General features: G+C 46.7%; 1 protein-coding gene across 2 annotated transcripts in view; it reads right to left on the minus strand.

The window, feature by feature from the left end:
* LOC147092602 (ribonuclease inhibitor-like) overlaps window positions 1-25,659 on the minus strand; it is a 640,499-nt gene that overhangs the window by 215,630 nt on the left and 399,210 nt on the right. Inside the window, exon 4 of one of the 2 annotated variants that reach the window (XM_085975963.1) lies at window positions 23,613-23,627. The exons of the other annotated variant lie outside the window; for it this stretch is intronic. Coding sequence (XP_085832089.1) covers window positions 23,613-23,627 — 15 coding nt within the window. The remainder of the gene's footprint in view (window positions 1-23,612; window positions 23,628-25,659) is intronic. 2 annotated transcript variants of the gene reach the window in all.

Consider the following 25,659-nt stretch of genomic DNA (forward strand, 5'->3'; position numbering starts at 1 on the left):
TCTACCCTGTCTATGTCCGTCATAATTTTCTACATCCTCAGCCTTTTCTGCTCTAAGGAAAACAACCCCAGCCTGTCCAGACTCTCTTCATAGCTGAAGCGCTCCAGCCCAGGTAACATCCTGGTGAATCTCCTCTGCACCCTCTCCAATGCAATCACATCCCTCCTATAGTGTGGCGACCAGAACTGCACACAGTATTCCAGCTGTGGCCTAACTAGCGTTTTGTACAGCTCCATCATAACCTCCCTGCTCTTATATTCTATGACTCGGTTAATGAAGGCAAGTATCCCATATGCCTTTCTAACCATCTCATCAACCTCTCCTGCTGCCTTCAGAGAGGTATGTACATGCACACCAAGGTCCCTCTGATCCTCTGTCCTTCCTCGGATCCTACCATTCATTGTGTATTGCCTTGCCTTGTTAGTCCTCCCAAAATGCATCACCTCACACTTTACAGCGTTAAATTCTATTTGCCACTCTTCTATCCATCGAAATTCCATTTGCCACAGTTCTGCCCATCTAAATTGTGTTTGACAATCGCTCCTGTGAAGCGCCTTGGAAAATTTCACTTCATTAAAAGGCACTATATAAATGCAGGATGTTGTTGATGACGATGTGGACTAGCCGCCTTTCAGTAGTTCTCCCCGATTTTCGCTCTCATTGTCTACACTGGCGAAGAACTTGGTCTAGTGCTGGAAACGATTGCCAAGCGTGGTGCACAATTTGAACATGGGCTCAAAGACGTGAGGACGAAACTAACTGAAAATTGGGCTTCCGACTATCTCTGCTTAAAATCTGCAAGCTTCTGATGGCAATCGTCCGATGAGCTCATTGGTCGAGACACAGGAGAATTTGTTTAGCACCGACAGCCAGCCAGGCCCTGAGGAAGGGAGGGACGCAAAAGTTAAGAGAGTGACCCCAGTTCCTATTCCTGTACCATCTGACAAGTCCAAAACTGTTTCATTTACATTCGCTGGGCAGCCTCCCAAGTTCCGATTAAGGACAATTACCGATGAATTGGAGAAATTGTAATGCTGAATAACGAAATGGCAGATACATTAAATAAATACTTTCTATCTGTCCTCACAGAAGAATACATAAAAAACAATCCAGAAATAGTGGGGAACCATGGATCTAGTGGGAATGAGAAACTTAAAAACATTAGTATCAGTAAAGAAATAGGCTGGAGAAAGTAATGGGACTAAAAACCGATAAATTCCCAGGACCTGATGGCCAACATCCTCGGGTTTTAAAAGAGGTGGCTACAGAGCTAGTGGATGCCTTGGTTTCCGTCTTCCACTATTTCCTAGATTCAACATCGCACCCCCCCCATGTCATTTGTGAGTTTCAGCAGTAACCCCGCTATTCAAGAAATAGGAGGAGAGAACATTGAGCACAACAGGTCAGTTAGCCTGAAATCAGTAGTAGATAAAATGCTAATCAAATTATCTATTATTAGGGACTTGGTAATGAAGCACTTAGAAAATCAAAATATGATTGGGCACCTTCAACACAGATTTATGATTCAAATAGAATTTCTTGAAGTTGTAACTAGCAGGGTAGATAAAGGGAAACAGTGGGCGCAGTATATTTGGATTTCCAAAAGGCATTCGATAGGGTGCCAAATAAAAGGCTGCTATGTAAGATAAGGGCTCACCGGATTGGGGGTCACATATTAACATGGATTGGGGATTGGTTATCGGACAGAAAACAGAAGATGAATAAACGGGTCATTTTAAGGTTGGTAGGCTGTAACTAGTGGGGTACTGCAAGGATCAGTGCTTGGGCTGCAGCTATTTACAATCTATATCAATGGTTTTGATGAGGGGCTAAGTATAATATATCCAAGTTGGCTGATGATACAAAGCTAGGTGCAATCACACTGAGTTTAAGCAGACTTTGGTAAGTGGCAGAGTTCGGGCAAGTGGGAGGTGAGGGGGTGCTTTTTGTTCTGTTTTGCTTCCCTCTCTCAGGCTAATCCAACACTGAGGACGTGGAGCAGCGAGACAATTCAACCGGACAGGTCCCCCAGACAGCATTCACGAGGGAGGTTGGTGATCAGCTGGTTGGTAGGTCCTCTTCCTTCTCTTCTATAACTTTAAGTTGGTAAGTCCAATTAAATAGTGGTGTAATATTATCATCTATATCGGGGCAGAGGGTCTTCATAACTAATAAAAAGAAATTTAATTAATTACACAGATATGGGTGAACAGGTGATGTGTCACTGTTGCGAAATGTGGGAGCTGGTGGACCCCACTGAGGCTCACGGTGATTACATTTGCGATAAGTGTTTGCTGCTAGAGGAACTCAAGCTCCATGTTAAAGAACTTGAGACCGAGCTTCAGACACTGCGACATATCAGGGAGGGGGAGAAGTTCCTGGACTCTATGTTTCAGGAGGTGGTCACCCCTATGAAATTAATTACTGCAGATGTAGTCCGTGGTCAGGGACAGGACGGTGTGACTACGAGTGAGGAAGGTACTGGGATCCAGGATGTAGTGTTGAAGGAGCTGCAGCCCTTGCTCTTGTCAAGCAGGATCGAGGTTCTTACTCCCTGTGAGGGCGGGAGCGGGGACTGCAGGGAGGATGAGCAACCTGGCCACAGCACCGTGGTAAAGGGGGCCATTCAAGTGGAGGGAGTAAAAAGAAATGTTGGAGTGGTAGGGGATAGTATCATTAGGGGGATAGATAGGGTTCTCTGCAGTCAAGAGCGGGAGTCCCGAAGGCTGTTTTGCCTGCCCGGTGCCAGGGTTAAGGACATCTCTTCTGGGCTGGAAAGAAACTTGGAGTGGGAGGGGGAGGATCCAGTTGTCATGGGGCATGCTGGTACAAACGACGTAGATAGGACATGGAAGAAGTTTCTGTTAAAGGAGCATGAGCAGCTAGGGGCCAAATTAAAAAACAGAACCTCAAGGGTAATTATCACTGGATTATTACCTGAGCCACGAGCGAATTTAGCTAGGATAAATAAAATTAAAGAGTTAAATGCGTGGCTCAAGGTCTGGTGTGGGAGAAATGGGTTTTGCTTCTTGGGACACTGGCACCAGCTGTTCCGTTGGGACGGACTCCACTTGGCCAGTGCTGGGACTAGAGTCCTGGCGAATCATATAACTAGGGCTGTAGAGAAGGCTTTAAAAAAATTGGTGGGGGGGAGGTTTCTAGAGAGCAAATAACAGAAATGACAACGGAGAAGCTCATAGACTTAGGTAGCAGTGGGGAAATTAAAAAACAGAACGTGTCAGGAAAGAACAGAAGGTATGGAGTAAAAGGTAAAGTAGTAAAAGGGGAAAAAACAGGGACTAAGTGTCACAAAACATATTTGAAAGTTCTTTATCTGAATGCACGTAGCATTCGTAACAACATGAGTGAGTTAACAGCACAAATGACTACGGATGGGCATGATCTTGTGGCCATTACAGAAACATGGCTGCAGGGTGACCATGACTGGGAATTAAACATACCAGGTTATTTAACAATCAGGAAGGACAGGCAGGAAGGGAGGGCAGGTGGTGTGGCTATGTTAATAAAGGAAGGAATCACTATAATACAGAGGAATGATATTGGGTCAAAGGAGCAGGGTAGTGAAACAGTTTGTGTGGAGATAAGGAATAATAAGCGGAAAAAAACACTTGTGGGCGTAGTCTATATGCCTCCAAACAATTGCAACTCTGTTGGACAGAGCATTAATTAGGAAATAGTTGAGGCTTGTAATAAGGGAACAGCTATAATTATGGGGGATTTTAACTAACATATTAACTGGACAAATCAAATTGGGCAGAGAAGCCTTGAGGATGAGTTCATTGAGTGTATTAGGGATGGGTTTCTTGAGCAATATGTAACCGAACCGACCAGGGGTCAAGCAACCTTAGATTTGGTCCAGTGTAATGAGACAGGATTAATTAAAAATGTCCGAGTAAAGGATCCCCTTGGAATGAGTGACCATAACATGGTTGAATTCCATATTCAAGTGGAGGGTGAGAAGGTTGGATCTCAAACAAGCATGCTGAGCTTGAATAAAGGAGACTATGAAGGTATGAGAGCGGAATTGATTAGAGTGGAATGGGAAAATAGATTAAAGGGTAAGACAGTACATGATCAGTGGTGTACATTTAAGAAGTTATTTTACAACTTCCAAAAAATATATCTCCCACTGACGAAAAAAGGGTGCAAAAGAAAAGTTAGCCACCCGTGGCTAAGTAAAGTAATTAAGGATAGTATCCGACTAAAAACAAGGGCATATAAGGTAGCCAAACCTAGTGGGAGGATGGAAGATTGGGAAGTCTTTAAAAGAGAGCAAAAAATAACTAAAAGATTGATTAAGAAGGGGAACATAGATTATGAAAGTAAATTAGCAAAAAATATAAAAACAGATAACAAAAGTTTCTATAGTTATACAAAAAGAAAAAGGGTGGCTAAAGTAAATGTTGGTCCCTTAGAGGATGAGACCGGGAAATTAATGGTGGGAAACATGGAGATGGCAAAAACGCTGAACAAATACTTTGTATCAGTCTTTACGGTAGAGGACACTAAGAATATCCCAACACTGGACAAGCAGGGGGCTCCAGGGGGAGAGGAGTTAAATATGATTAAAATCACTAAGGAAGTGTTACTTGGTAAAATAATGGGACTCAAGCCGAATAAACCCCCTGGACCTGATGGCTTACATCCTAGGGTCTTGAGGGAAGTGGCGGTAGGGATTGTGGATACATTGGTAATAATTTTCCAAAACTCCCTGGACTCAGCAAAGGTCCAGGCAGATTGGAAAACTGTTAATGTAACACCCTTATTTAAAAAGGGTAGTAGGCAGAAGGCTGGAAACTATAGACCTGTCAGCCTAACATCTGTGGTTGGTAAAATGTTAGAGTCCATTATTAAGGAGACAGTAACGGGACATTTGGATAAACATAATTTAATAGGACAAACTCAGCATGGTTTCATGAAGGGGAAGTCATGTTTGACAAATTTGCTTGAGTTCTTTGAGGAAGTAACATACAGGGTGGATAAAGGAGAACCAGTGGACGTAGTGTATTTAGATTTCCAAAAGGCATTTGACAAGGTGCCACACAAAAGATTATTGCTCAAGATAAAAAATCACGGGATTGGGCGTAATATTCTGGCGTGGGTGGAGGATTGGCTCTCTAACAGAAAGCAGAGAGTTGGGATAAATGATTCGTTCTCAGACTGGCAATCAGTAACTAGTGGTGTTCCGCAGGGTCAGTGCTGGGTCCCCAACTCTTTACAATCTATATTAACGATTTGGAGGAGGGTACCGAGTGTAACATATCAAAGTTTGCAGATGATACAAAGATGGGAGGGAAAGTAGTGAGTGAGGAGGACATAAAAAACCTGCAAAGTGACACAGACAGGCTAAGTAAGTAGGCAGGGATTTGGCAGATGGAATACAATACTGGAAAGTGTGAGGTTATGCACTTTGGCAGTAAAAATCATAGAGCAAGTTATTACCTTAGTGGCAAGAAGCTGGAAAGTACTGTAGTACAAAGGGATCTGGGGGTCCTGATGCACGAAACTCAAAAAGTTAGTATGCAGGTGGAGCAAGTGATCAAGAAGGCCAATAGAATGTTGGCTTTTATTGCTAGGGTGATAGAATATAAAAACAGGGAGGTATTGCTGCAGTTATACAAGGTATTGGTGAGACCACACCTGGAATACTGCATACAGTTTTGGTGTCCATACTTAAGAAAAGACAAACTTGCTCTCCAGTCAGTACAAAGAATGTTCACTCGGTTAATCCCGGGGATGAGGGGGTGGCCATATGAGAAGAGGTTGAGTAGGTTGGGATTCCACTGATTGGAGTTCAGAAGAATGAGAGGCGATCTTATTGAAACTTATAAGATTGTGAAGGGGCTTGATCGGGTGGATGCGGTGAGGATGTTCCCAATGATGGGTGAAACTGGAACTAGGGGGCATAATCTTAGAAAAGGGGCTGCTCATTCAAAACTGAGATGAGGAGAAACTTCTTCACTCAGAGGGTGGTAGGTTTGTGGAATTTGCTGCCCCAGAAAGCTGTGGAAGCGACTTCATTAAATAAATTTAAAACAGAAATAGATAGTTTCCTAGAAGTAAAGGGAATTAAGGTTAACGGGGAGCGGGCAGGAAATTGGACATGAGTCTAGGTTCGGAATGGTCATGGCCCTGTGGGTAGTGGAACGGGCCTAGGGGCCCTGTAGCCTGGTTCTGCTCCTACTTCTTGTGTTCTAATTCTGTGTTGGATTACAGGAGATCGTTTTATTCCTGTTCCTGGCTGGGGTGGAGATCGGCTTTACAGAAGGTAAGTACTGTAGAAAATATAGGGACAGAGTGATCTCCTGGACGAGTTTCGATCGACTAGATGGGTCGCAGAGGAATTTCCCAGATTTTTTCTCCCAAATTGGCCATTGGGTTTTTTATCTGGTTTTTGCCTTTACTGGGAGCTCACATGGGATCGGGTGGGATGGAGAGTGATAGGAGATTTGAGGTTAGGATCAGATCAGCCATGATCTTATTGAATGGTGGAGCAGGCTCGAGGGGCCGATTGGCCTACTGCTGCTTCTATTTCTTATGTTCTTATGTTGTTATGTAAGCTGTGACGAGGATGCAAATACGCTGCAAATTGATATAGACTGGTTAAGTGAATGAGTAAGAGCATGGCAGCTGAAATCCACTGTGGAAAATGTGAAGTTATCCACTTTGGTAGGAAAATTAGAAAAGCAGAATGTGTTTTAAATGTTGAGGGATTGGGAAATGTTGGTATTCAGAGGGACCTGGGTGTCATTGTACAGAAATCAAGGAAAGTTAACATGCAAATGCAGCAAAGAATTAGGAAATGAAATGGTATTTTCGTCTTCATTACAAAAGGATGGGAGTATAAGATTAGAGAAGTCTTACTGCAATTATATAGGGCCTTGGTGAGACAACACCTGGAGTACTGTGTACAATTTTGCTCTCCTTAACTAATGAACGATAAACTTGCCTTACAGGTTGTCTCGACTGATTCCTAGGCTGAGGAGAGACTGAGTAAATTAGGCCTATAATCCCTAGAGTTTTGAAGAATGAGAGGTGATCTCATTGAAACGTATAACATTCTTAAGGAGCTTGACAGGGTAATTGCTGGAAGGATGTTTCTCCTGTCCAGGAAATCTAGAACTCGGTGTCACAATCTCAGAATAAGAAGCCGGCCATTTAGGATTGAGTTGTGGCGATATTTCTTCACTCAGAGGGTTGTCAGTCTTTGTAATCCGCTACCCCAGAGGGCTGTCGATGCTCAGTCCTTGACTATTTTCAACACAGAGCTCGATAGATTTTTGCATTCTCAGGGAACCAACGGATTTGAGGATAGTGCATGAAGCTGGATTTGAGGTAGAAGGTCATCCTTGATCTTATTGAATAGTGGAGCAGGCTCGAAGGGCCGAATAGAATCATAGAAATGTACGGCAGAGTATGTATGGTACAGAAGGAGGCCATTCGACCCATCGTGTCTGTGCCGGCCGAGAAAGAGTTCGCCTGCCTAATCTCATGTTCCAGCTTTTGGTTCGTAGCCCTGTAGGTTATGGCACATCAAGTCCATATCCAAGTACTGTTTAAAAGTGATGAGATTTTCTGTCTCTACCAACTTGTCAGACAGTGAGTTCCAGACCCCCACCACCCTCTGGCTGGAAACAGTTCTCATCCTCTCCTGTTTAATCCTTCTAACACTTATTTTAAAACTATGCCTTCTGGTTATTGACCTCCCTGCTAAATGAAATAGGCCCTTCCTGTCCACTCTATCTAGCACCCTCATAATTTCTTATATTCTTGTATTCTTTCTTGTGTCCCAGCTGCAGGTATATCGCTGGTGCTGCAACAGCAAATTCATCGCCAGTAGTGCAATAGATGGGTCTCCGTCCGTATAACAAGATTGGGGCCTCGAATAGGAATATAATCAGCTATAGCAGAGGAAAAGCAGTGTCACATCTGGTGTAAGTGCAGACACCCTATTACCAGAGGAGCATGGTCACAACTGCTGTATGTTTAGGGGTACCACGAGCACCTGTCGAGGACAGTCAGCTCGTGATTAATTGTAGGTTATCACTAATACCAGAACATCACTTTCACTACCATTGTAAGTGTGGGGTTTCCACTACTACTGGTGAAGCACAGTCACCTCTCATATATATGTAGGGTTACCACTCATACCGTAGAAGCAGGATCACCGCTGGTTAAAGTGTAGGGAACACGTTCAGCATTTGTGTAAGAGTAGGGGTACTGCTAGTACAGGAGGAGTACGGTCTGCTTTTGTGTAAATGTAGGCTACCACTAATACCATAAGAGCATTTTCAGTATCAGTGTAAGTGTAAGTGTACCACTAGTAAGGGGGAACATGTTCACACCTAGTATAAGTGTAGGGTAACACTAGAAATGGAGTAGCGTGTTCACCTCTAAAATAAGTATAGGATTACCAATAGTACAGGAGGAGCACCTCTATTGTATGTGTAGGGGTGACACTTGCACCTGTCGAGGATGGTCAGCTCGTGATTAATTGTAGGTTATCACTAATACCAGAACATCACTGTCACTACCATTGAAAGTTTGGGGTTACCACTCCTATTGCTGAAGCACGGACACCTCTAGTATATATGTAGGGTTACCACTCGTACCATAGAAGAAGGAGCACTGCTTGTGTAAGTGTGGGAACCACTATAACAGGACGTTAACGTCCAGCAGTAGTCTAAATGCAAGGGTATATCTAGCGCCGCAGTAGCAAGGTCATCGAGTATCAGTGTAGTGTACCACAATACTGAAGGACCACTTTCTCCTCTAGTGTAAGTGTAGGGGCACCACTAGTAATGAAGTAAACTGCTCTTCTAATGTAAGTGTAGGGGCACCACAAGTACTGAAGGAGTACTGTATCCTCTAGTGTACATGTAGGGTCACCACTAGTACTGAAGCCGCACTTTCCCCTCCAGTGTAAGTGCAGGTGTACCGCCAGTACTGAAGGAGCACTGTCCACTCTAGTGTAAGTGCAGGGGTACCTCTAGTACCAGGGGAGCACTGTCTCCTCTAGTGTAAGTGTAGGGGCAGCAATAGTACCAGAGAAACACAGTCACCTCTAGTTTAAATGTAGGGCTGCCACAAGTACAGGAGGAGCACTCTCACCTCTTGTGTAAGTGTAGCTTTACTACAGCTACCAGAGGAACGCGGTTACCTTTAATACCGCATCACTGTAGTCATCACCAATACCGCAAGATTTGATCACCACCTGTTCTGGAGGGTTTGAAGCAATAAAACTGAGTCAAGTATAGGGTCAGGACGTGTAGGGCTAGGGGGCTGCCTTCATTGCTCCTGTAGTAATAGAGGCAGCAGCAGTGCTGAGAGATTGAACACTCTAATTGTAAAGAATGATTTAATTATGTTTTATTTGATAAACTTTCCCATATCAATTTCAACTATTTCTATTAATCTGACGTAGCAGATGAAAAACAACTTACCTGAGTCTATTTGTTCAATGACTGTAACAAATGCTAATTATGATTTAACCTGATTGACTCGCTGGAGGATTGGTGTGTGGATAAATATAGGTTCCCTTCTATTATGTCCGTGAATAATTGAGACACGGACAGCAGGAGTGGAACAAAATAAGTCTTTACTGGTGGAAGTCAATAGTGAAACTAAAAACACAGAGGCTCACTAGCGCCTTTTATACAGGGGTGGTCACTGCCGGTATTGCAGTCTGAGACCAGTTATTCTCTTAAACGTGCATACACAACAATTCCTCCCCTTTTAGATAAACAGTACATAACATTCATTTAACAACTAAATGGTAACTAATTACAATCACAATTATGGTTGCTAGATACATTAGTTAAGTTTAAGCAATTATAAGTTCAGTCTTTGAGGAGGCTTCCTGATTCTGTCTGGATAACGCCTCTTTGTGGTATCAGGTTCTTCTGGCAATGTTGAGTCGAGATCAATATCGTTGTTTGGTTCATCTGCTTCCAATATCACCGATTATGCAGTAGCTGCAATTGGTACGTCGATTTCATTGCCAGGTGTATCAGATCGTGGTGTGGAGTTGACGTTTTCCAGTGACTCTAGAATCTGGTCAGCATGGCGTCTTACAATGCTCCCTCCAACGTCCACGGTATACATGAGAGGTACTTGCCGTGTACAAATCATTCCTGGCTGCCATTTCTCAGTGCGGTAGTCCCCGGCAAAATCTGGTTGACCTATCTTAAAACTCCTGGTCGGCCTTTCATTCATATTCTGAAACTGCCTGTTCTCCACATCTCTTCGGACGTTTGGCATAACCAAATCCAAGCGGCATCATAGTCTTCGATTGAAGAACATCATGGCTGTGGTTTGGTTGGTAACCGCATGTGTCGCATTCCGGTAGGCAAACAAGAAGTTGTCCACCTTGTGTTGTAGGGGTATATCTTCATTACACATTGCCTTGATAGACTTCTTGAATGTTTGGACAAACCTCTCGGCCAATCCATTAGTGGCTGTATGATATGGGGCAGATGTGTAGTGCTTAACACCATTGTTCTTTAAGAACCTCCGGAACTCTTCAGACACAAACTGTGGTCCATTGTCAGAGCAAATCTGTTCAGGCAGCCCATTACTGGCGAATATGGTTCGTAAAACTGTGATAGTTTTTTCCGTGATGGTTGAGGACATTTTTATTACCTCTGGCCACTTTGAATGTGCATCCACCGCAATTAAAACATCGAGTCCATGAAGGGACCAGCAAAATCAATGTGCACCCTTTGCCATGGAGATGAGGGCCACTCCCATGGATGCAGAGGAGCTTGTGGTGGGGCGTTTTGGACCTTCTGGCATCCTGCAGAGCTCTTGGTCACCTCTTCGATTTCTCTATCGATTCCCGGCCACCACACAAACGCTCTGGCTAAGTTCTTCATTTTTACCCCACCCAGATGACCCTCATGAAGCTCATTGAGCACTCTATCCGTCAACTTAGGTGGAATTACTACTCTGGATCCACACATCAAGGTTTCTCTGCACACTGACAGCTGTTCTCTTCTCGGCGAGAATGCTGGCAGCAGTGGTTCGCCATGTGCTGGCCATCCCTTCACCATTAAATCATAGACCCGTGATAGTGTCGGGTCATTCCGTGTTTCCTTTTCTATGTTTGCATTCATCACAGGGAGACATTCGACTATGGTCAAGTGGAATAACTCCATTGGATCCACTGCAAGGTCTTCTTCTTCCACCGTCAGCAATGGTAGGCGTGACAATCCATCAGCATTTCCATGCTGTTTAGTTCCTTTGTACTCGATGTCATATTGGTGTGCCCCTAAGAAAAGGGACCATCTCTGCAGCCGTTGCGCTGTCATTATCGGTACGCCCTTCTGAGGGTTGAAAATGGAGACAAGAGGTTGATGATCGGTTAGTAGAGTAAATTTTTGACCGTGCAGGTAGTGATTGAACTTCTTCACCCCCCACACTAGGCTGAGGGCCTCTCTGTCAATCTGAGCGTAGTTACGCTCGGCAGAAGTTAACGAGCGTGACGCAAAAGCTATCGGCCTCTCTAAACCATCTAGGAATTTATGTGACAGTACGGCCCCAATGCCGTAGGGAGACGCATCACACGCCAGTCTGATCGGCAGTGCTGGGTTGTAGTGAGCCAATACTTCCCTTGAAGTGATTAAGTCCTTACTCTTCTGAAAAGCACGCTTACAATCATCGCTCCATTTCCATGCTACCCCCGTTCGTAGCAGGGTGTTCAGTGGGTGCAAAATTGTCGACAAATTCGGCAAAAATTTATGATAGTAATTCACCAATCTGAGGAATGACCTCAGTTGCGACACATTTTCAGGCGCTGGGGCCTTAACAACTGCTTCAATTTTGTCAGGGGACTTATGTAACTCCTCTTCATCAATCATGTGGCCACAATACGATATCTGTTTCTTAAAAAATTCGCACTTGAGGCGGTTGGCTTGCAGCCCATGTTCCCGTAGTCTAGTGAGCACCTGTTCTAGGTTGTTAAGGTGTTCACTGTCATCTTCACCTGTCACAAGGATGTCGTCCAAGTAACACTGAGTCCCCGGAATCCCTTGCAGGACTTGTTCCATCGCTCTTTGCCATATCGCCGGAGCCGATGCTACTCCGAATACCAATCGATGATACTGGTAAAGACCTTTGTGAGTGTTTATCGTGAGATACTTCTTAGAGGACTCTTCAACCTCCATCTGCAAATATGCTTGTGCTAGGTCAATTTTTGTAAAACGCTTCCCTCCAGACAGTGAGGCAAAGATGTCTTCTATCCTTGGAAGAGGATATTGTACTGTGTGAAGGACTGGGTTCAACGTCACCTTGAAATCCCCACAGATGCGAATCTTCCTTGGTTCCCCGGACTTATTGCTTAACGTTTTCTTCATGACAGGAACGATGGGTGTCGCCCACTCGCTCCAGTCGACCTTAGACAACACGCAAGCCTTCTCCAGATTCTCCAGCTCTGCCTCGATGGCTGGGTGAATTGCATATGGTACCGGTCTTGCTTTGAAAAACTTGGGAACTGCATTCTCTTCTATTTTTATCGCGGCGCTTATGCCTTTAAGCCTGCCCAGTTCTTCTTGAAATACCTCTTTGGCGTTAGCTAAGATTGTTGACAATCGTCCAGGAGTGACGTCTTCATCTTTTTTACCATCCACCGTCATTGCATGAATGGATTGCCAATCTAAGTTTATCTTCCTGATCCATTCCTGTCCCAATAACGGTGGTCCACCATTTGGCAGTATGTAGAGATACAATTTCCGTATTTTCTTGGCGTTGTATTTGACAGGCACCCTTATTTTTCCTCTTGGGTATACTTTTTGTCCCGTATACGTCGTCAAGATGATGGATGTCTCTCTCAAGGGTATGTGTGAAAATAGCCGCTCGTAGTCTCGTCGATTCATGACGGTTAGCGCTGATCCTGTATCCAATTCCATTTTAACTTGGGACCCTGCTATCGTGAGGGTGACCCAAATGGTTCGGTGATCCTCTTTTGCGATTACATTGTGAAGTTTGAGACAGCTTAGTCTCCTGTTCCCAGATTCACTATCGCTCATCCGGTCTTCGGAACTACTGTCCATCATCTTTTGTACTTTCTTGTACGGTTCCTTAGTAGTCTTTTTGTTGTCGCTGGTCTTCTTCCCAGACCTGCAAACTCGTGCAATGTGTCCCATCTTCCCGCATTGCCTGCATATTTTGTCTTTGGACCAGCAGTCCTTCTGGTCATGGTTAGTTCTGCAGCAGCGATAACATTTTGTAAATCCCCATGTCATTTCGTGGGGGCTGTATTCCTGTGTTTTTTGTTGAATTTCTGCGGCTCCCCTGGCTGCTGCTTCATACGATACTGCCACGCTGAAAGCCTTATCTAGCGTCAGCTCTTTCTCTGAGAGTAACTTCTTCTGTGTTCCTTCATTCAGGAGTCCACAGACAAATTTGTCCCATAGGGTATCTGCCATTCCTGCTCCGAACTGGCAATGCTTGGATAACTTGCGTAGTTCCGTAAGATACTCAGCATGGCTCTCATCTTTGTGCTGAGTTCTCCTGTGGAATTTAAATCTTTCTGCTATCAACAGCGGTGCAGGGTTTAGGTGTTCCTGTAGGACAGCAACAATTTCGTTAAAACTCTTCGCCTTCGGTTTGGCTGGAGTAATCAGGTCCTGCAATAGGCCGTACATTCTAGCACCCATTAAGTTTAGCAATATCGATGCCTTTTTCTCCTCTGCTATTTCGTTTGCCTCGAAATATACCTCGACTCTTTCCACATACGTGGTCCAGTCCTCTATTGTATTATCAAAAGCAGTGATACAGCCAGTCTTCGGCATCTTGCAAATCTAAAATGGCACCTCCCACGCTTTGCCTTCTTCCCCGCTGTTGTTAGCGCTGCTTCCAGGGTTTCTTGCGTGTTTAATCATTTTTCCTCATTATTTTCCCGTCGTGGAGCGGACCCTCTGGGACACTTCCCTCCCTCTTCTTAGGTCCGAACACTGCCCGGCTTCGAAGCACCGGCCGTGCCCTGTGTGCTCCACCCTCTCTCTCTCCCTTTGCTTCCCGACTCGCTGCCCGGCCCTGTTGAAAAGCCACCCAATCGAGCTCTAGCCCGCCGCAGCCCAGGAAGGATCAGTGCACTACCTGCCACCAGCCCGATTAGCTGGGAAACCACAGACCAGGGAACCAAGCCTGGCTCTTGACAGTCTCTCCTGCAAGTTTTCAATCCGACGATTTGGAGGGCGGGTGCCCACGGTCGACGCCCGTTTCTCGAGTTTCTTTGGATTTTTTTTTTTCTTTCTTCTGGCTTCGACCTTCAATAACGTCGTCTGAGGTGCTGCCGAGTTGCAGGTAAGTTTGTTTCTTACTCGTCACCAGTATTATGTTCGTGAATGATTGAGACACGGACAGCAGGAGTGGAACAAAATATGTCTTTACTGGTGGAAGTCAGCAGTGAAATTAAAACACAGAGGTTCACTAGCGCCTTTTATACAGGGGTGGTCACTGCCGGTATTGCAGTCTGAGACCAGTTATACTCTTAAAGGTGCATACACAACACCTTCCATTGCCTCAGCCATGCACCAGTCAGAGTCTTTCAGCTCTGACACAGAATTCTTCCATTCACATAGAAAATGGGTCAACAAACTATGCTGCTGATAACAGAGATTTACTACCCAATTCTCGCAGCCATCGGTGTCCCCGGTGAGCCATTGTAACCTGTTTACTGTTTATCAGGATTAACTGTGTACCTGGTCAGCCTGGTCGGAAAAGGTAAGTTGTTTATTAGATGTCTGTTTTAATTAGTCGGTAGTGACTGGAACCAACTCGTGAACCGCCTATTTACACTTTCCGTGCTTCCCTTAATCCAATAACCTCGCTGATTTTACCATGTTCTTTGAAGCAGCTACACAAGGTCTTTGGCGGTTTTTCGGACCGTCTTCCCGCCCCTCCCGCCCCAGCCCCGTGCAGAGTGAGCACTGCAGTAGCTCATTAAAATGTATGAGTCCGTTTCCCAGGTAATGGTTCCAATACTAATCCTGTTCTCACGCTGCTCCGTATTGATAATCACACTGAATGGAGTAAAATGCTCTCCACAAGTATTGCCCTATATATTTCAATCAGACACTGGAACATTATTTTTCTCCTCTCTCTTTCTTACAGCGAACCTCGTGACAATGGTGATTCTCGAGGAAACTGCGGCCTTTCCAAGTATATCTCTGTCTACATGGTGGCCATGGCAACAGCAGATCTAATGGTCATCATCATTAATGTAATAGTGTATCATATTTTTAGTTATCACTTTCCACTATCATTCCTGTCCCAGACTCCAGTATGTAAGTTCATTCTATATATGACTGCAGTCACCCTTGATTTGTCTGTTTGGTTCACCGTCTCCTTCACATTTGACCGATGTGTTGTTATCTGCTGCGAGAGGTTAAAAGCAAAGTATTGCACCGAGGGAACTGCGGCCGCGGTTATAACATCGTTCACGGTCCTCATCTTTTTAAAGGACATCCCCGTTTTGTTTGCATTTGAATCTGAGCAAATAATTAACAAGGTGCATTTGGGCTGCCGGAACAGTGTAGGCTTTTTTTTACCTCACCTCCAGTCATAGCTTACGTCTGGTTTCACAGCGCCTGGGTCCTTTGGATTCCTTTTACTTTAATCGCCTTGCTTCATTCTTTAACCATTTGATGTATTATAGTGGTCAGCAGATCCCGCAGGGGACTCCGGGGTCACAGGAGTGAGAATCACAGTGATACAGAGATGGAGAACTGAAGGAAATCCATCATTTTATTGTTCACTATTTCGGGCAGTTTTATATTGTTGTGGCTGACATATGCCGTGAGTTTAGTAACTACCAGACTGAGAAGCACCACTAATTACCGAGGCAACCACACAAATCCTGGATATATCGCCACTGAAACCGGAGCGTTGTTGAAGTTTTTGAGTTGCTTTCAAAACCCGTGTATTTATGCAGTGACGCAGAGCAAATTCAGAGAAGAGCTGCAGAATGTGGTGAAATCCCCCTGGACACTAATTCTGAGATTAGTTAGAAAATGAGAGTAAGAATAATCAGGATAAACGAAAGCTTTTTTATAAACTGGAGCTCAATTTCAACGTCCTTTCCACCGTAGAACGTCCTTCTTTATGGAAATGTGAGTTCTTTTGTAAACATTTCTTCCATTTTGCAGCATGCGTTTGATGTCGGCATTGCTTTAGTTTTATGTTGCTTTTGCTGAGTAATCATAACCTATTCCTGCTAATTTAGCACATTTCAAGTTCAGGGACAATAGATAACAATGTTGAGGTTCAGCAGTGGAGTCGGACATGTGGGCAACAGAGGAATCCACCTTACACTGCAGGTCCTGGGATCGGGCACACCTGTTTAAAATCATCAATAAAGTTTCATTCTGTGCTGAAACAATCAAAGGTCTTGCGATCGCCGATATTGGTAACTTTCCTGGAAGTTTGATGTGAATATTGTAGGTGGGGATCTCTCTATCGGACTCCATTCCTCATTGACGATTTTCACGTGATCAGTGTTCGAATGGAGGAAACTTTCGGAACTCGGCTAATCGATGTGACCTTTCACCTCTTATGTCCCAGATAATGACTTAAAATCTCGATTGTGCGCTGACTGGTGTCTCTCACTCAGCACAAAGATGGTTTCTGCTCTTGTTCAGTGCTGTCGATAAAAATATCATGGGTAATATTATTGCTATTCTGTATCAGTCTCCAAAACAAATGTAAAGGAATGTAAGAATTAATGATTATCCATAACGTTCTAAACTATTACAATTGTTGCAAGTGACCTGTTAAAAACAATGCCTGAAATCAGGTAAAATGAAAGCGATATAAAGCATTCTTGTCTTTGGCTGAACATTTGCAAATTGTCAGAAAGAAGCTTTGGAAATTACCATCTTGTTATGCGTGTTATGGACCAGTGGACCTTTTACATGCAGTGAACATTTTATGTGTGCATATACCACCCTCTGGTGGTGGTTATTGTGTTAACAGTTTGTATGCTGGAAAGGTCATCTGATCTTTCTTCCTGTTTGAGGTCATGATGCGCTATCAATTACTCATAAAAGGCGGAGAGTTAGGAGAGTAACTAAAAGGCTTTTATTAGCAAAGAACAGAGCATGCCTCTCGTGGTTGACTGGTTTCCAAGAAAGCAGGGGGCTGCAGAGCAGTCACCTTTATACCTGGGCATGTGGGTGGAGCCAGGGGCGGAGCCAGCTGAGGCATGCATAGGTACAACAGTGTGCAACAACAACAACAACGGTGAACAACAATAACAGTGGTTTACCACATTCACCCCTTGTGTAAAATTGAGTCCGGTGGGGTGAAGTGTACTAAATGTTTGTGTAAGTAAGTCTATCAGGTGGCCTTGTATGCCGTCCTGATCATCGAGGTGGCGGCGGTGATGGTGCAGCATCCAACGTTGAATCTGGCGTCTCATTGAGTGGTTGGGTGGTCAATGACGGGTCCTGGGGCTGCGGCATGCCGTCTACAGGGGTTGGGTTGTGGGTAGTGGTGGATGGCAATGGTAGTGTTTCAGGGGCACCTGAAGGTCTCGTATGGAGACTGTGTCCTCCCGCCCGTCCGGGTACGCCACGTAAGCATACTGGGGGTTGGCGTGGAGGAGGCTCACCCTCTCGACCAGCGGGTTCGTTTTATGGGACCTCACGTGCTTCCGCAGTAGGACGGGTCCTGGAGGCGTCAGCCATGTCGGTAGTGAGGTCCCCGATGTGGACTTCCTGGGGAAAGTGAACATTTTTTCATGGGGGGTGGCATTGGTGGCCTAACAAAGCAGTGACCGAATGGAGTGGAGTGCCGCAGGGAGGACCTCCTGCCAGCGAGAGGTCGGAAGGCCCCTAGATTTTAAGTTTAAGAGGACGGCCTTCCAAACCGTCGCGTTCTCTCTTTCCACCTGGCCGTTCCCCCGGGGTTTGTAACTGATGGTTCTGCTTGTAGCAATACTTCTCGTGAGCAGGTACTGACGGAGTTCGTCGCTCATAAAGGATGAGCCCCGGTCGCTATGGATATAGCTAGGGAAGCCGAACAAGGCGAAAAGGTCATTCAGACATTTAATGACCATGGTACTGGTCATGTCTGGGCAAGGGATGGCAAACGGGAAACGGGAGTACTCATCAATTATGTTGAGGAAGTACACGTTGCAGTCAGAGGAGGGGAGGGGCCCTTTAAAATTGATGCTCAGGCGCTCGAAGGGGCGAGTGGCCTTGATCAGACTTGCTCTGTCTGGCCTATAAAAATGCGGTTTGCACTCGTCACAGATTTGGCAGTTCCTGGTCATGGTCCTGACCTCGTCGATGGAGTAGTTCAGGTTACGGGATTTGATGAAATGGAAGAACCTGGTGACCCCCGGGTGGCAGAGGTCATTGTGGAGGGTCTGCAGTCTGTCAACCTGCGCGTTGGCGCATGTACCATGTGGTAGGGCATCTGGGGGCTCATTGAGTTTCCCGGGCCGGTACAAGATATCGTAATTGTAGGTGGAGAGTTCAATTCTCCACCTCAAGATCTTGTCATTCTTGATTTTGCCCCGCTGCTTATTATTAAACATAAAAGCTACTGAACGCTGGTCAGTGAGCAGGGTAAATCGTTCTCCGGCCAGGTAATGCCTCCAATGTCGTACCGCTTCCACAATGGCCTGGGCCTCCTTTTTGACAGAGGAGTGTCGAATCTCGGGGCCCTGGAGGGTCCTTGAGAAAAAGGCCACGGGTCTCCCCGCCTGGTTAAGGGTTGCAGCTAGGGCGAAGTCAGATGCGTCGCTCTCCACTTGGAAAGGGATGGACTCATCCACTGCATGCATTGTGGCCTTTGCAATATCTCTTTTTATGAGAGTGAAGGCTGCGCATGCCTCTGCTGTCAGGGGGAAGGAGGTGGACTTGATGAGGGGTCTGGCTTTGTCCGCATAGTTGGGCACCCACTGAGCATAGTAAGAGAAAAACCCTAGGCATCTCTTCAGTGATTTTTGGCAGTGGGGGAGGGGGAGCTCCATAAGGGGGCGCATTCTGTCGGGGTCGGGGCCGATGACTCTGTTCTCCACTACGCAGCCAAGAATGGTGAGGCGCATGATGTGAAACATACATTTGTCCTTGTTGTATGTTAGATTCAGCCGCTGGGCCGTATGGAGGAATTTCTCTAGGTTAACGTCATGGTCCTGCAGGTCGTGGCTGCAGATGGTGACGTTGTCTAGATAGGGGAAGGTGGCCTGCAGCGCGTTCTGGTCAACCATTCGGTCCATCTCCCTTTGGAAGACCGAAACCCCGTTGGTGATGCCGAAGGGGACTCGGAAGAAGTGGTAGAGACGACCGTCAGTTTAGAAAGCTGTGTACTGGCGGTCCTCAGCCCTGATGGGGAGCTGGTGGTATGCCGACTTCAGATCAATCGTCGAGAACACCCGGTATTGTGCTATCTGATTGATCATGTCAGATATGCGGGGGAGTGGGTATGCATCTAACTGGGTGTAGCGATTGATCGCCTGGCTGTAGTCAATAACTAGGCGCTGTTTTTCACCAGTCTTCATTACCACCACTTGTGCTCGCCATGGGCTAGTGCTACCCTTAATAATCCCTTCCTTCAGGAGTCTTGCTATTTCGGATTTAATGAAGCTCCTATCCCCGGCACTGTACCGCCTGCTTTTGGTAGCGATGGGCTTACAGTCGCGGGTGAGGTTAGCGAACAGGGAGGGGGGAGTCTTTAAGCGTGGAGAGGCTGCAAATGGTGTGCGGCGGGTGATTTAAAAGCTGCTGGCTGCAGACTGTGAGTGGGGGGAGGGGTCCGCCGTACGCTAATGTGACACTTTTAAGGTGGCACTGAAAATCCAACCCCAGTAGAACGGCAGCACAGAGATGGGGCAGGACAAGAAGTTTAAAATTTTTGTATTCTGTGCCCCTTACTGAAAGGGTCACTACACAGTAGCCACCAACGTCTGCTGAATGGGATTTGGAAGCTATAGAGATCCGATGGCGCGTTGGCATGACCGGGAGAGAGTAACTGCGCACCGTGTCGGGGTGGATAAAGCTCTCCATGCTCCCGCTGTCGAAAAGGCAGGTAGTGGTGCGGCCGTTTACCGTAATGTCCATCATGGACCTGGACAGTTGGTGAGGGAGAGATTGGTCCAGCGTCACGGAGGCCAGCGTATGTCAGAGCGAGTCGCTGTGGTCGTCTGACGAGGCGGTGGTTGAATCCGGGTCACCCGCGATTGGAGTTGGAGGTGTCCAAGATGGCGGACAAAGTGGCTGCACCCATGATCCCGATCCCCACGCGGCTGGAGGTGCCCAAGATGGCGGACAAGATGGCTGCCCCCACGGTTCACATGCGGCGCTGCTGGCGTTAGCGGTTTTACCTTTGCAGGCGCTGACGTAGTGTCCTTTCTTCCTGCAGCCAGAGCAGGTAGCTTTTTTCGCCGGGCAGCGTGCTCTGGGGTGTTTTGCCTGGCCACAAAAGTAACATTTCAGGCCCTTGGACATCGCTGCAGCAGTTGGTGCCGGGGGTGGTGTTCCCATGTCCCAAGGTTGCGGCGTCCACGGTGCGGAGCGGTTAGGGGAGAATGCGTCCATATTCCGGTGGGCCGCATCTAGTGAGAGCGCGAGGGACACTGCCTTCTTCAGGTTGATTTCGCCCTTCTCCAACAGTCTCTGCCGGGAGTAGTCGGATTTGAGGCCCGCAACGAAAGCATCTCGGATAAGTCCCTCCGTGTGTGTCGCGGCCGATACCTCTTTACAATCGCAGGCTCGGCTGAGTATCAGTAGTGCCCGTAGGAATGCCTCCACTGATTCCCCAGACTGCTGTTTGCGGGATCTCAGGAGGTGTCTGGCATAAACCGTATTTACCGGGCGAGTGTATTGTCCTTTTAGCAGATCGATAGCTGCCGCATACGTAGTCGCGTCCTGGATGAGCGTGTAGACTTGGTGGCCCATCTTGGGGGACAGGATTTTTAGTTTGTTTCCATCTAGTGTCACGGCTGAGGCTTCCAGGTAAGCTTCGAAGCAACGCAGCCATTGTGCGAACTTGGTAGATGAACCCGCCTCTTGAGGGTCGAGGTCCAGGCATGTTGGTCTGAGGGCATGCAGCAGCGCCTGCTGCTCAGCGTTTGGTGCCGTCATTTGCTGCAGCACCTGCTGCTCAGCGTTTGGTGCCGACATTTTGTTTTTGTTAATAAAATTGATGCGCTATCAATTACTCACAAAAGGCGGAGAGTTAGGAGAGTAACTAAAAGGCTTTTATTAACAAAGAACAGAGCATGCCTCTCGTGGTTGACTGGTTTCCAAGAAAGCAGGGGGCTGCAGAGCAGTCACCTTTATACCTGGGCATGTGGGTGGAGCCAGGGGCGAAGCCAGCTGAGGCATGCATAGGTACAGCAGTGTGCAACAACAACAACAACGGTGAACAACAATAACAGTGGTTTACCACAGGTCATTTGACCTTTGTTCCTTTCTTCCTGTGTAACACAGGAAGTAGAATTCCAGGAAGAACCTGGCAGTAATGGAGGATTCCATAAGGGTTTTACAATCCAATGTATCTGATTGCATATGTTAGGCCAAGCGCAATCTCTTTTCACAAATTTGTTCATGTAAAGCTTCAAAACAGCCACCGGCTTCAGAAGAATTATTTTTGAATAAGTGTTTAACTTGCTGGATAACTAGATAGGAGCACGTCTAGTGCGGCCAGTACAGTGAAAAGATATCAGTGAAAAGATATCAGTGAAAAGATAGCAATATGGCTAGCTGTGAAGAGCGGAGCAGGAGGAACCCAGAGTAAGCCTTAACCTCGTAGAGCACATCTACCTCACATCAACATGTCAGAAGATAATAAAGAAAATGCCTTGCAGCAAGTAGAAGACCTTAAACAGGCAGACGAAACTGTAGAACGTGACAATCGGTCTATAAGCTCCGGTTACTACAGATCGCAAGTTGGTTCACGGTCATCGGGTGGTTCTAGAGTAAGCATAGCCATCGCCAAAGCATGGGCTAAGCTAATAGCAGCTCAAGCCAGAGCCACGCATGCGGACAGTGAAATAGAAATAAAAGTAAGACAGGCCCGTCTCCAAGCTGAATCAGAAGCCGAACAGGCCTGTCTCCAAGCTGAATCGCAAGCCAAACAGGCCCGATCCCAAGCCGAACAGGCCCGACACCAAGCTGACCTGGCCAGTCACCAGGTTGAATGACAAGCTGAACAGACCCGTCACCAAGTGGAACGCCAGGCTGAACAGGCCCGTCTCCAAGCCACATTAGACGCTCTGCAGCAACAAAAAGAAATATATGCTGCATTAGCCGAGACACAAGTATTCGAGGCAATTTTGGAGGGAGCTGTTCCCGAGACAGCTTACAAACCTTTCAATCCCATTCCATGGCAGAGTCCACGACAGCGCACCATAGATTACGTGAGCGACCATGCCGAAATACAGTTTACAGGAGAAAGGGATGGAGGCCCGCACATCTGTACAGACGCAAACACTTCGTATAACATGCCACAAGTTGCCAACCAACGTCAAAGCAGACGGCGTGCCTCAAGCCGCAGAGTCTTCCCCGGCAGAATGGAAGAAACAGTGCAAAGGAATAGGACGCTGAACAGAGAAAGTCAGAGGCAAATCCGCTCTCGGTTCCTTGAGACCCCCAAAAGAGCCCCCAGCCAAGGCAACCCTGGCACAGGTCCCAGCACCTACGACCTCACCAGATACCTTGCACGCACCCAGCTGGTGACTTCGGGGTTAATCAAGTTTGATGACAGGCCGGTGAATTATCGGGCTTGGAAGTCCTGCTTCCACGATGCCATATCGGGCTTAGACCTGTCGGCAGGAGAAGAGCTCGGCCTCCTTATCAAATGGCTCGGCCCAGAGTCCGCCGGACAGGCCTGCAGGATAAAAGCGGCCAATGGGGGACAGCTGCCAGAGGGGTTGAAGAAGGCTTGGGCGAGGCTGGAAGAAAGCTATGGCTCGCCCGATGCCATTGAAAGGGCTCTCTTTGACAGGTTGGAGAACTTTCCGAGGTTGACGAGTAAGGAACCCCAGAAGCTCCGTGAACTTGGAGATCTGCTGTTGGAACTCGAAGCCGCAAAGCAGGATGGCTACCTACCCAGTCTATCATACTTAGACACTTCCAGAGGGGCAAGTCCCATCATTGAGAAGCTTCCATTTAACCTGCAGGAAAAGTGGATAACGTTTGGATCAAAGTTCAAGCTAAAGCACAACGTGGCGTTCCCACCATTCTCTGCGTTCATTAAATTCATCCATAAAGAAGCCAAAGCCAGGAACGACCCCAGCTTCAACTTCTTCTCCTCCCGCCCAGCACTTGCCAGAAGAGACAAGTTCGACAGACATGGAATGGCACCAATATCTGTCCACAGAATGCAAGTGTCCTCAACTGAGCACACAAAGATTCAGAAGAAACCTGAGGATATGAGCAAACAATGCCCTATCCACAACAAGCCCCAGCCTTTAAAGAAGTGCAGAGGCTTAAGGGAGATGTACCTGGAAGATCAGAAACAATATCTTAAAGAGAACTCTATATGTTTCAGGTGCTGCTCGTCCACGAGCCATCTCACCAAGAACTGCAAGGTGGATGCAAAGTGCACTGAATGTGAAAGTGATCGGCACGTTTCAGCACTACCCCCAGGCCCAGCTCCTTGGAAGTCAGAGACGCCTCCTCCCGCACCAGAGCACGGTGGGGAGAGAGAGGGAGCTGCTGGTATGGAGATTACATCCAGGTGCACCGAGGTGTGTGGAGAAGGAGTGAGCGCAAGAGCATGCTCCAAGATATGCCTCGTTAATGTGTACCCTGTAGGATGTCGCCAGGAATCGGAAAAGATGAAAGCACACTTCCTAGAATTTGTCAAGAAAATGCTTGTCAACGATCATGCAGAGATAGCTCCTCCACACCAGGAAGGCCAAGAGTGTTGGTACCTCCCTTCCTTTGGAGTCTACCACCCCAAAAAGCCGGAACAGATCCGCGTGGTGTTTGACTCCAGTGCACCATATCAGGGCGTCTCTCTCAATGATGTACTCCTCACAGGGCCCGATCTTAACAACAGCCTCTTGGGGGTGCTCATGAGATTCAGGAAAGAGCCCATCGCCATCGCTGCCGATATCCAGCACATGTTTCATTGCTTCAAGTTAAGAGAAGACCACAGAGACTTCCTTCGCTTCCTGTGGTATCGGGACAATGACCCCAATAGAGACATTGTGGACTGCAGAATGCGTGTCCATGTCTTTGGGAATAGCCCATCCCCTGCTGTCGCCATATACGGACTAAGGAGGGCTGCCAAGGAAGAAGACGACGACTTCAACAGTGATGTGAGAGCGTTCATCGAACGAGAGTTCTATGTCAATGATGCACTGAAGTCATTCCCGACCGAAGCAGAGGCCATCAGTACCCTCGAACGAGCCCAGGAACTACTTGCACTATCCAACCTCAGGCTGCATAAGATAGCCTCTAACAGACCAGCAGTGATGGAGGCATTCCCCCCTGAAGATCGTGCTAAGGATGTCAAGGACCTAGACCTCTTCACTGATGACCTCCCCCTACAGCGTAGCCTAGGGGTGTCGTGGTACATAGCAACAGACACGTTCACGTTCCAAGTCTTAGATGCCAAGAAACCGCTCACACGAAGAGGAATGCTCTCTACAGTCAACAGCCTATACGACCCTCTCGGCTTCTTAGCCCCTGTCACCATACAAGGCAGGCTGCTTCTCAGGGAACTCTCCACATGCGCTAAAGAGTGGGATTCACCTCTCCCTGAAGAGATGGAAGCAGTGTGGGGCAGATGGAGAGATTCATTCCAAGACTTACAGGAGATCCGAATACCTCGCTGCTATTCGTCTTTCTCTCCCTTAAATGCCCAATTCAAAGAGCTTTGTGTCTTTGCAGACGCATCCGCTAAGGCTGTTGCAAGTGTGGCTTATCGGAAAGTCACCACTCAAGAAGGGCAAAGCAAAATCGGCTTCGTCTTTGATAGAGGCAAGTTGGCGCCCCAGCCAGACCTCACCATACCCAGATTGGAACTGTGCATAGCAGAACGCAACCTACCCCCTCACAGCAGTCTAATGAAGCTGCATCCTATTATCGACACCGACGGACTGTCTCCAAGGTGGTTCTTCTTTTGTCGCCAGAGGACTCCAGTGACAAGTAGAGTTCGGACTATGTGGAGTCGTTAACGACCCCAGACGGGGAGTGTTCTGGACCAATGGACTTTTTACATGCAGTGAACATTTTATGTGTGCAGATAGCACCCTCTGGTGGTGGTTATTGTGTTAACAGTTTGTATGCTGGAAAGGTCATCTGATCTTTCTTCCTGTGTGAGGTCATTTGACCTTTGTTCCTTTCTTCCTGTGTAACACAGGAAGTAGAATTCCAGGAAGAACCTGGCAGTAATGGAGGATTCCATAAGGGTTTTACAATCCAATGTAATCTGATTTCATATGTTAGGCCAAGCGCAATCTCTTTTCACAAATTTGTTTAAGTAAAGCTTCAAAACAGCCACCGGCTTCAGAAGAATTATTTTTGAATAAGTGTTTAACTTGCTGGATAACTAGATAGGAGCACGTCCAGCGTGGCCAGTACAATGCGGCTGCATATTGTTCCAAATATTCATTGAAAAATCCCAGCAACTTCGAATCAGTTACAAATTGTTCATCGGTGATCTCGCCTGAATCTTTCA

The sequence above is a fragment of the Somniosus microcephalus genome, unplaced genomic scaffold (assembly GCF_052327205.1).
Source record: "Somniosus microcephalus isolate GS21.2 unplaced genomic scaffold, FLI_Smic_1.0 unresolved_chr2, whole genome shotgun sequence".
Taxonomy (NCBI): domain Eukaryota; kingdom Metazoa; phylum Chordata; class Chondrichthyes; order Squaliformes; family Somniosidae; genus Somniosus; species Somniosus microcephalus.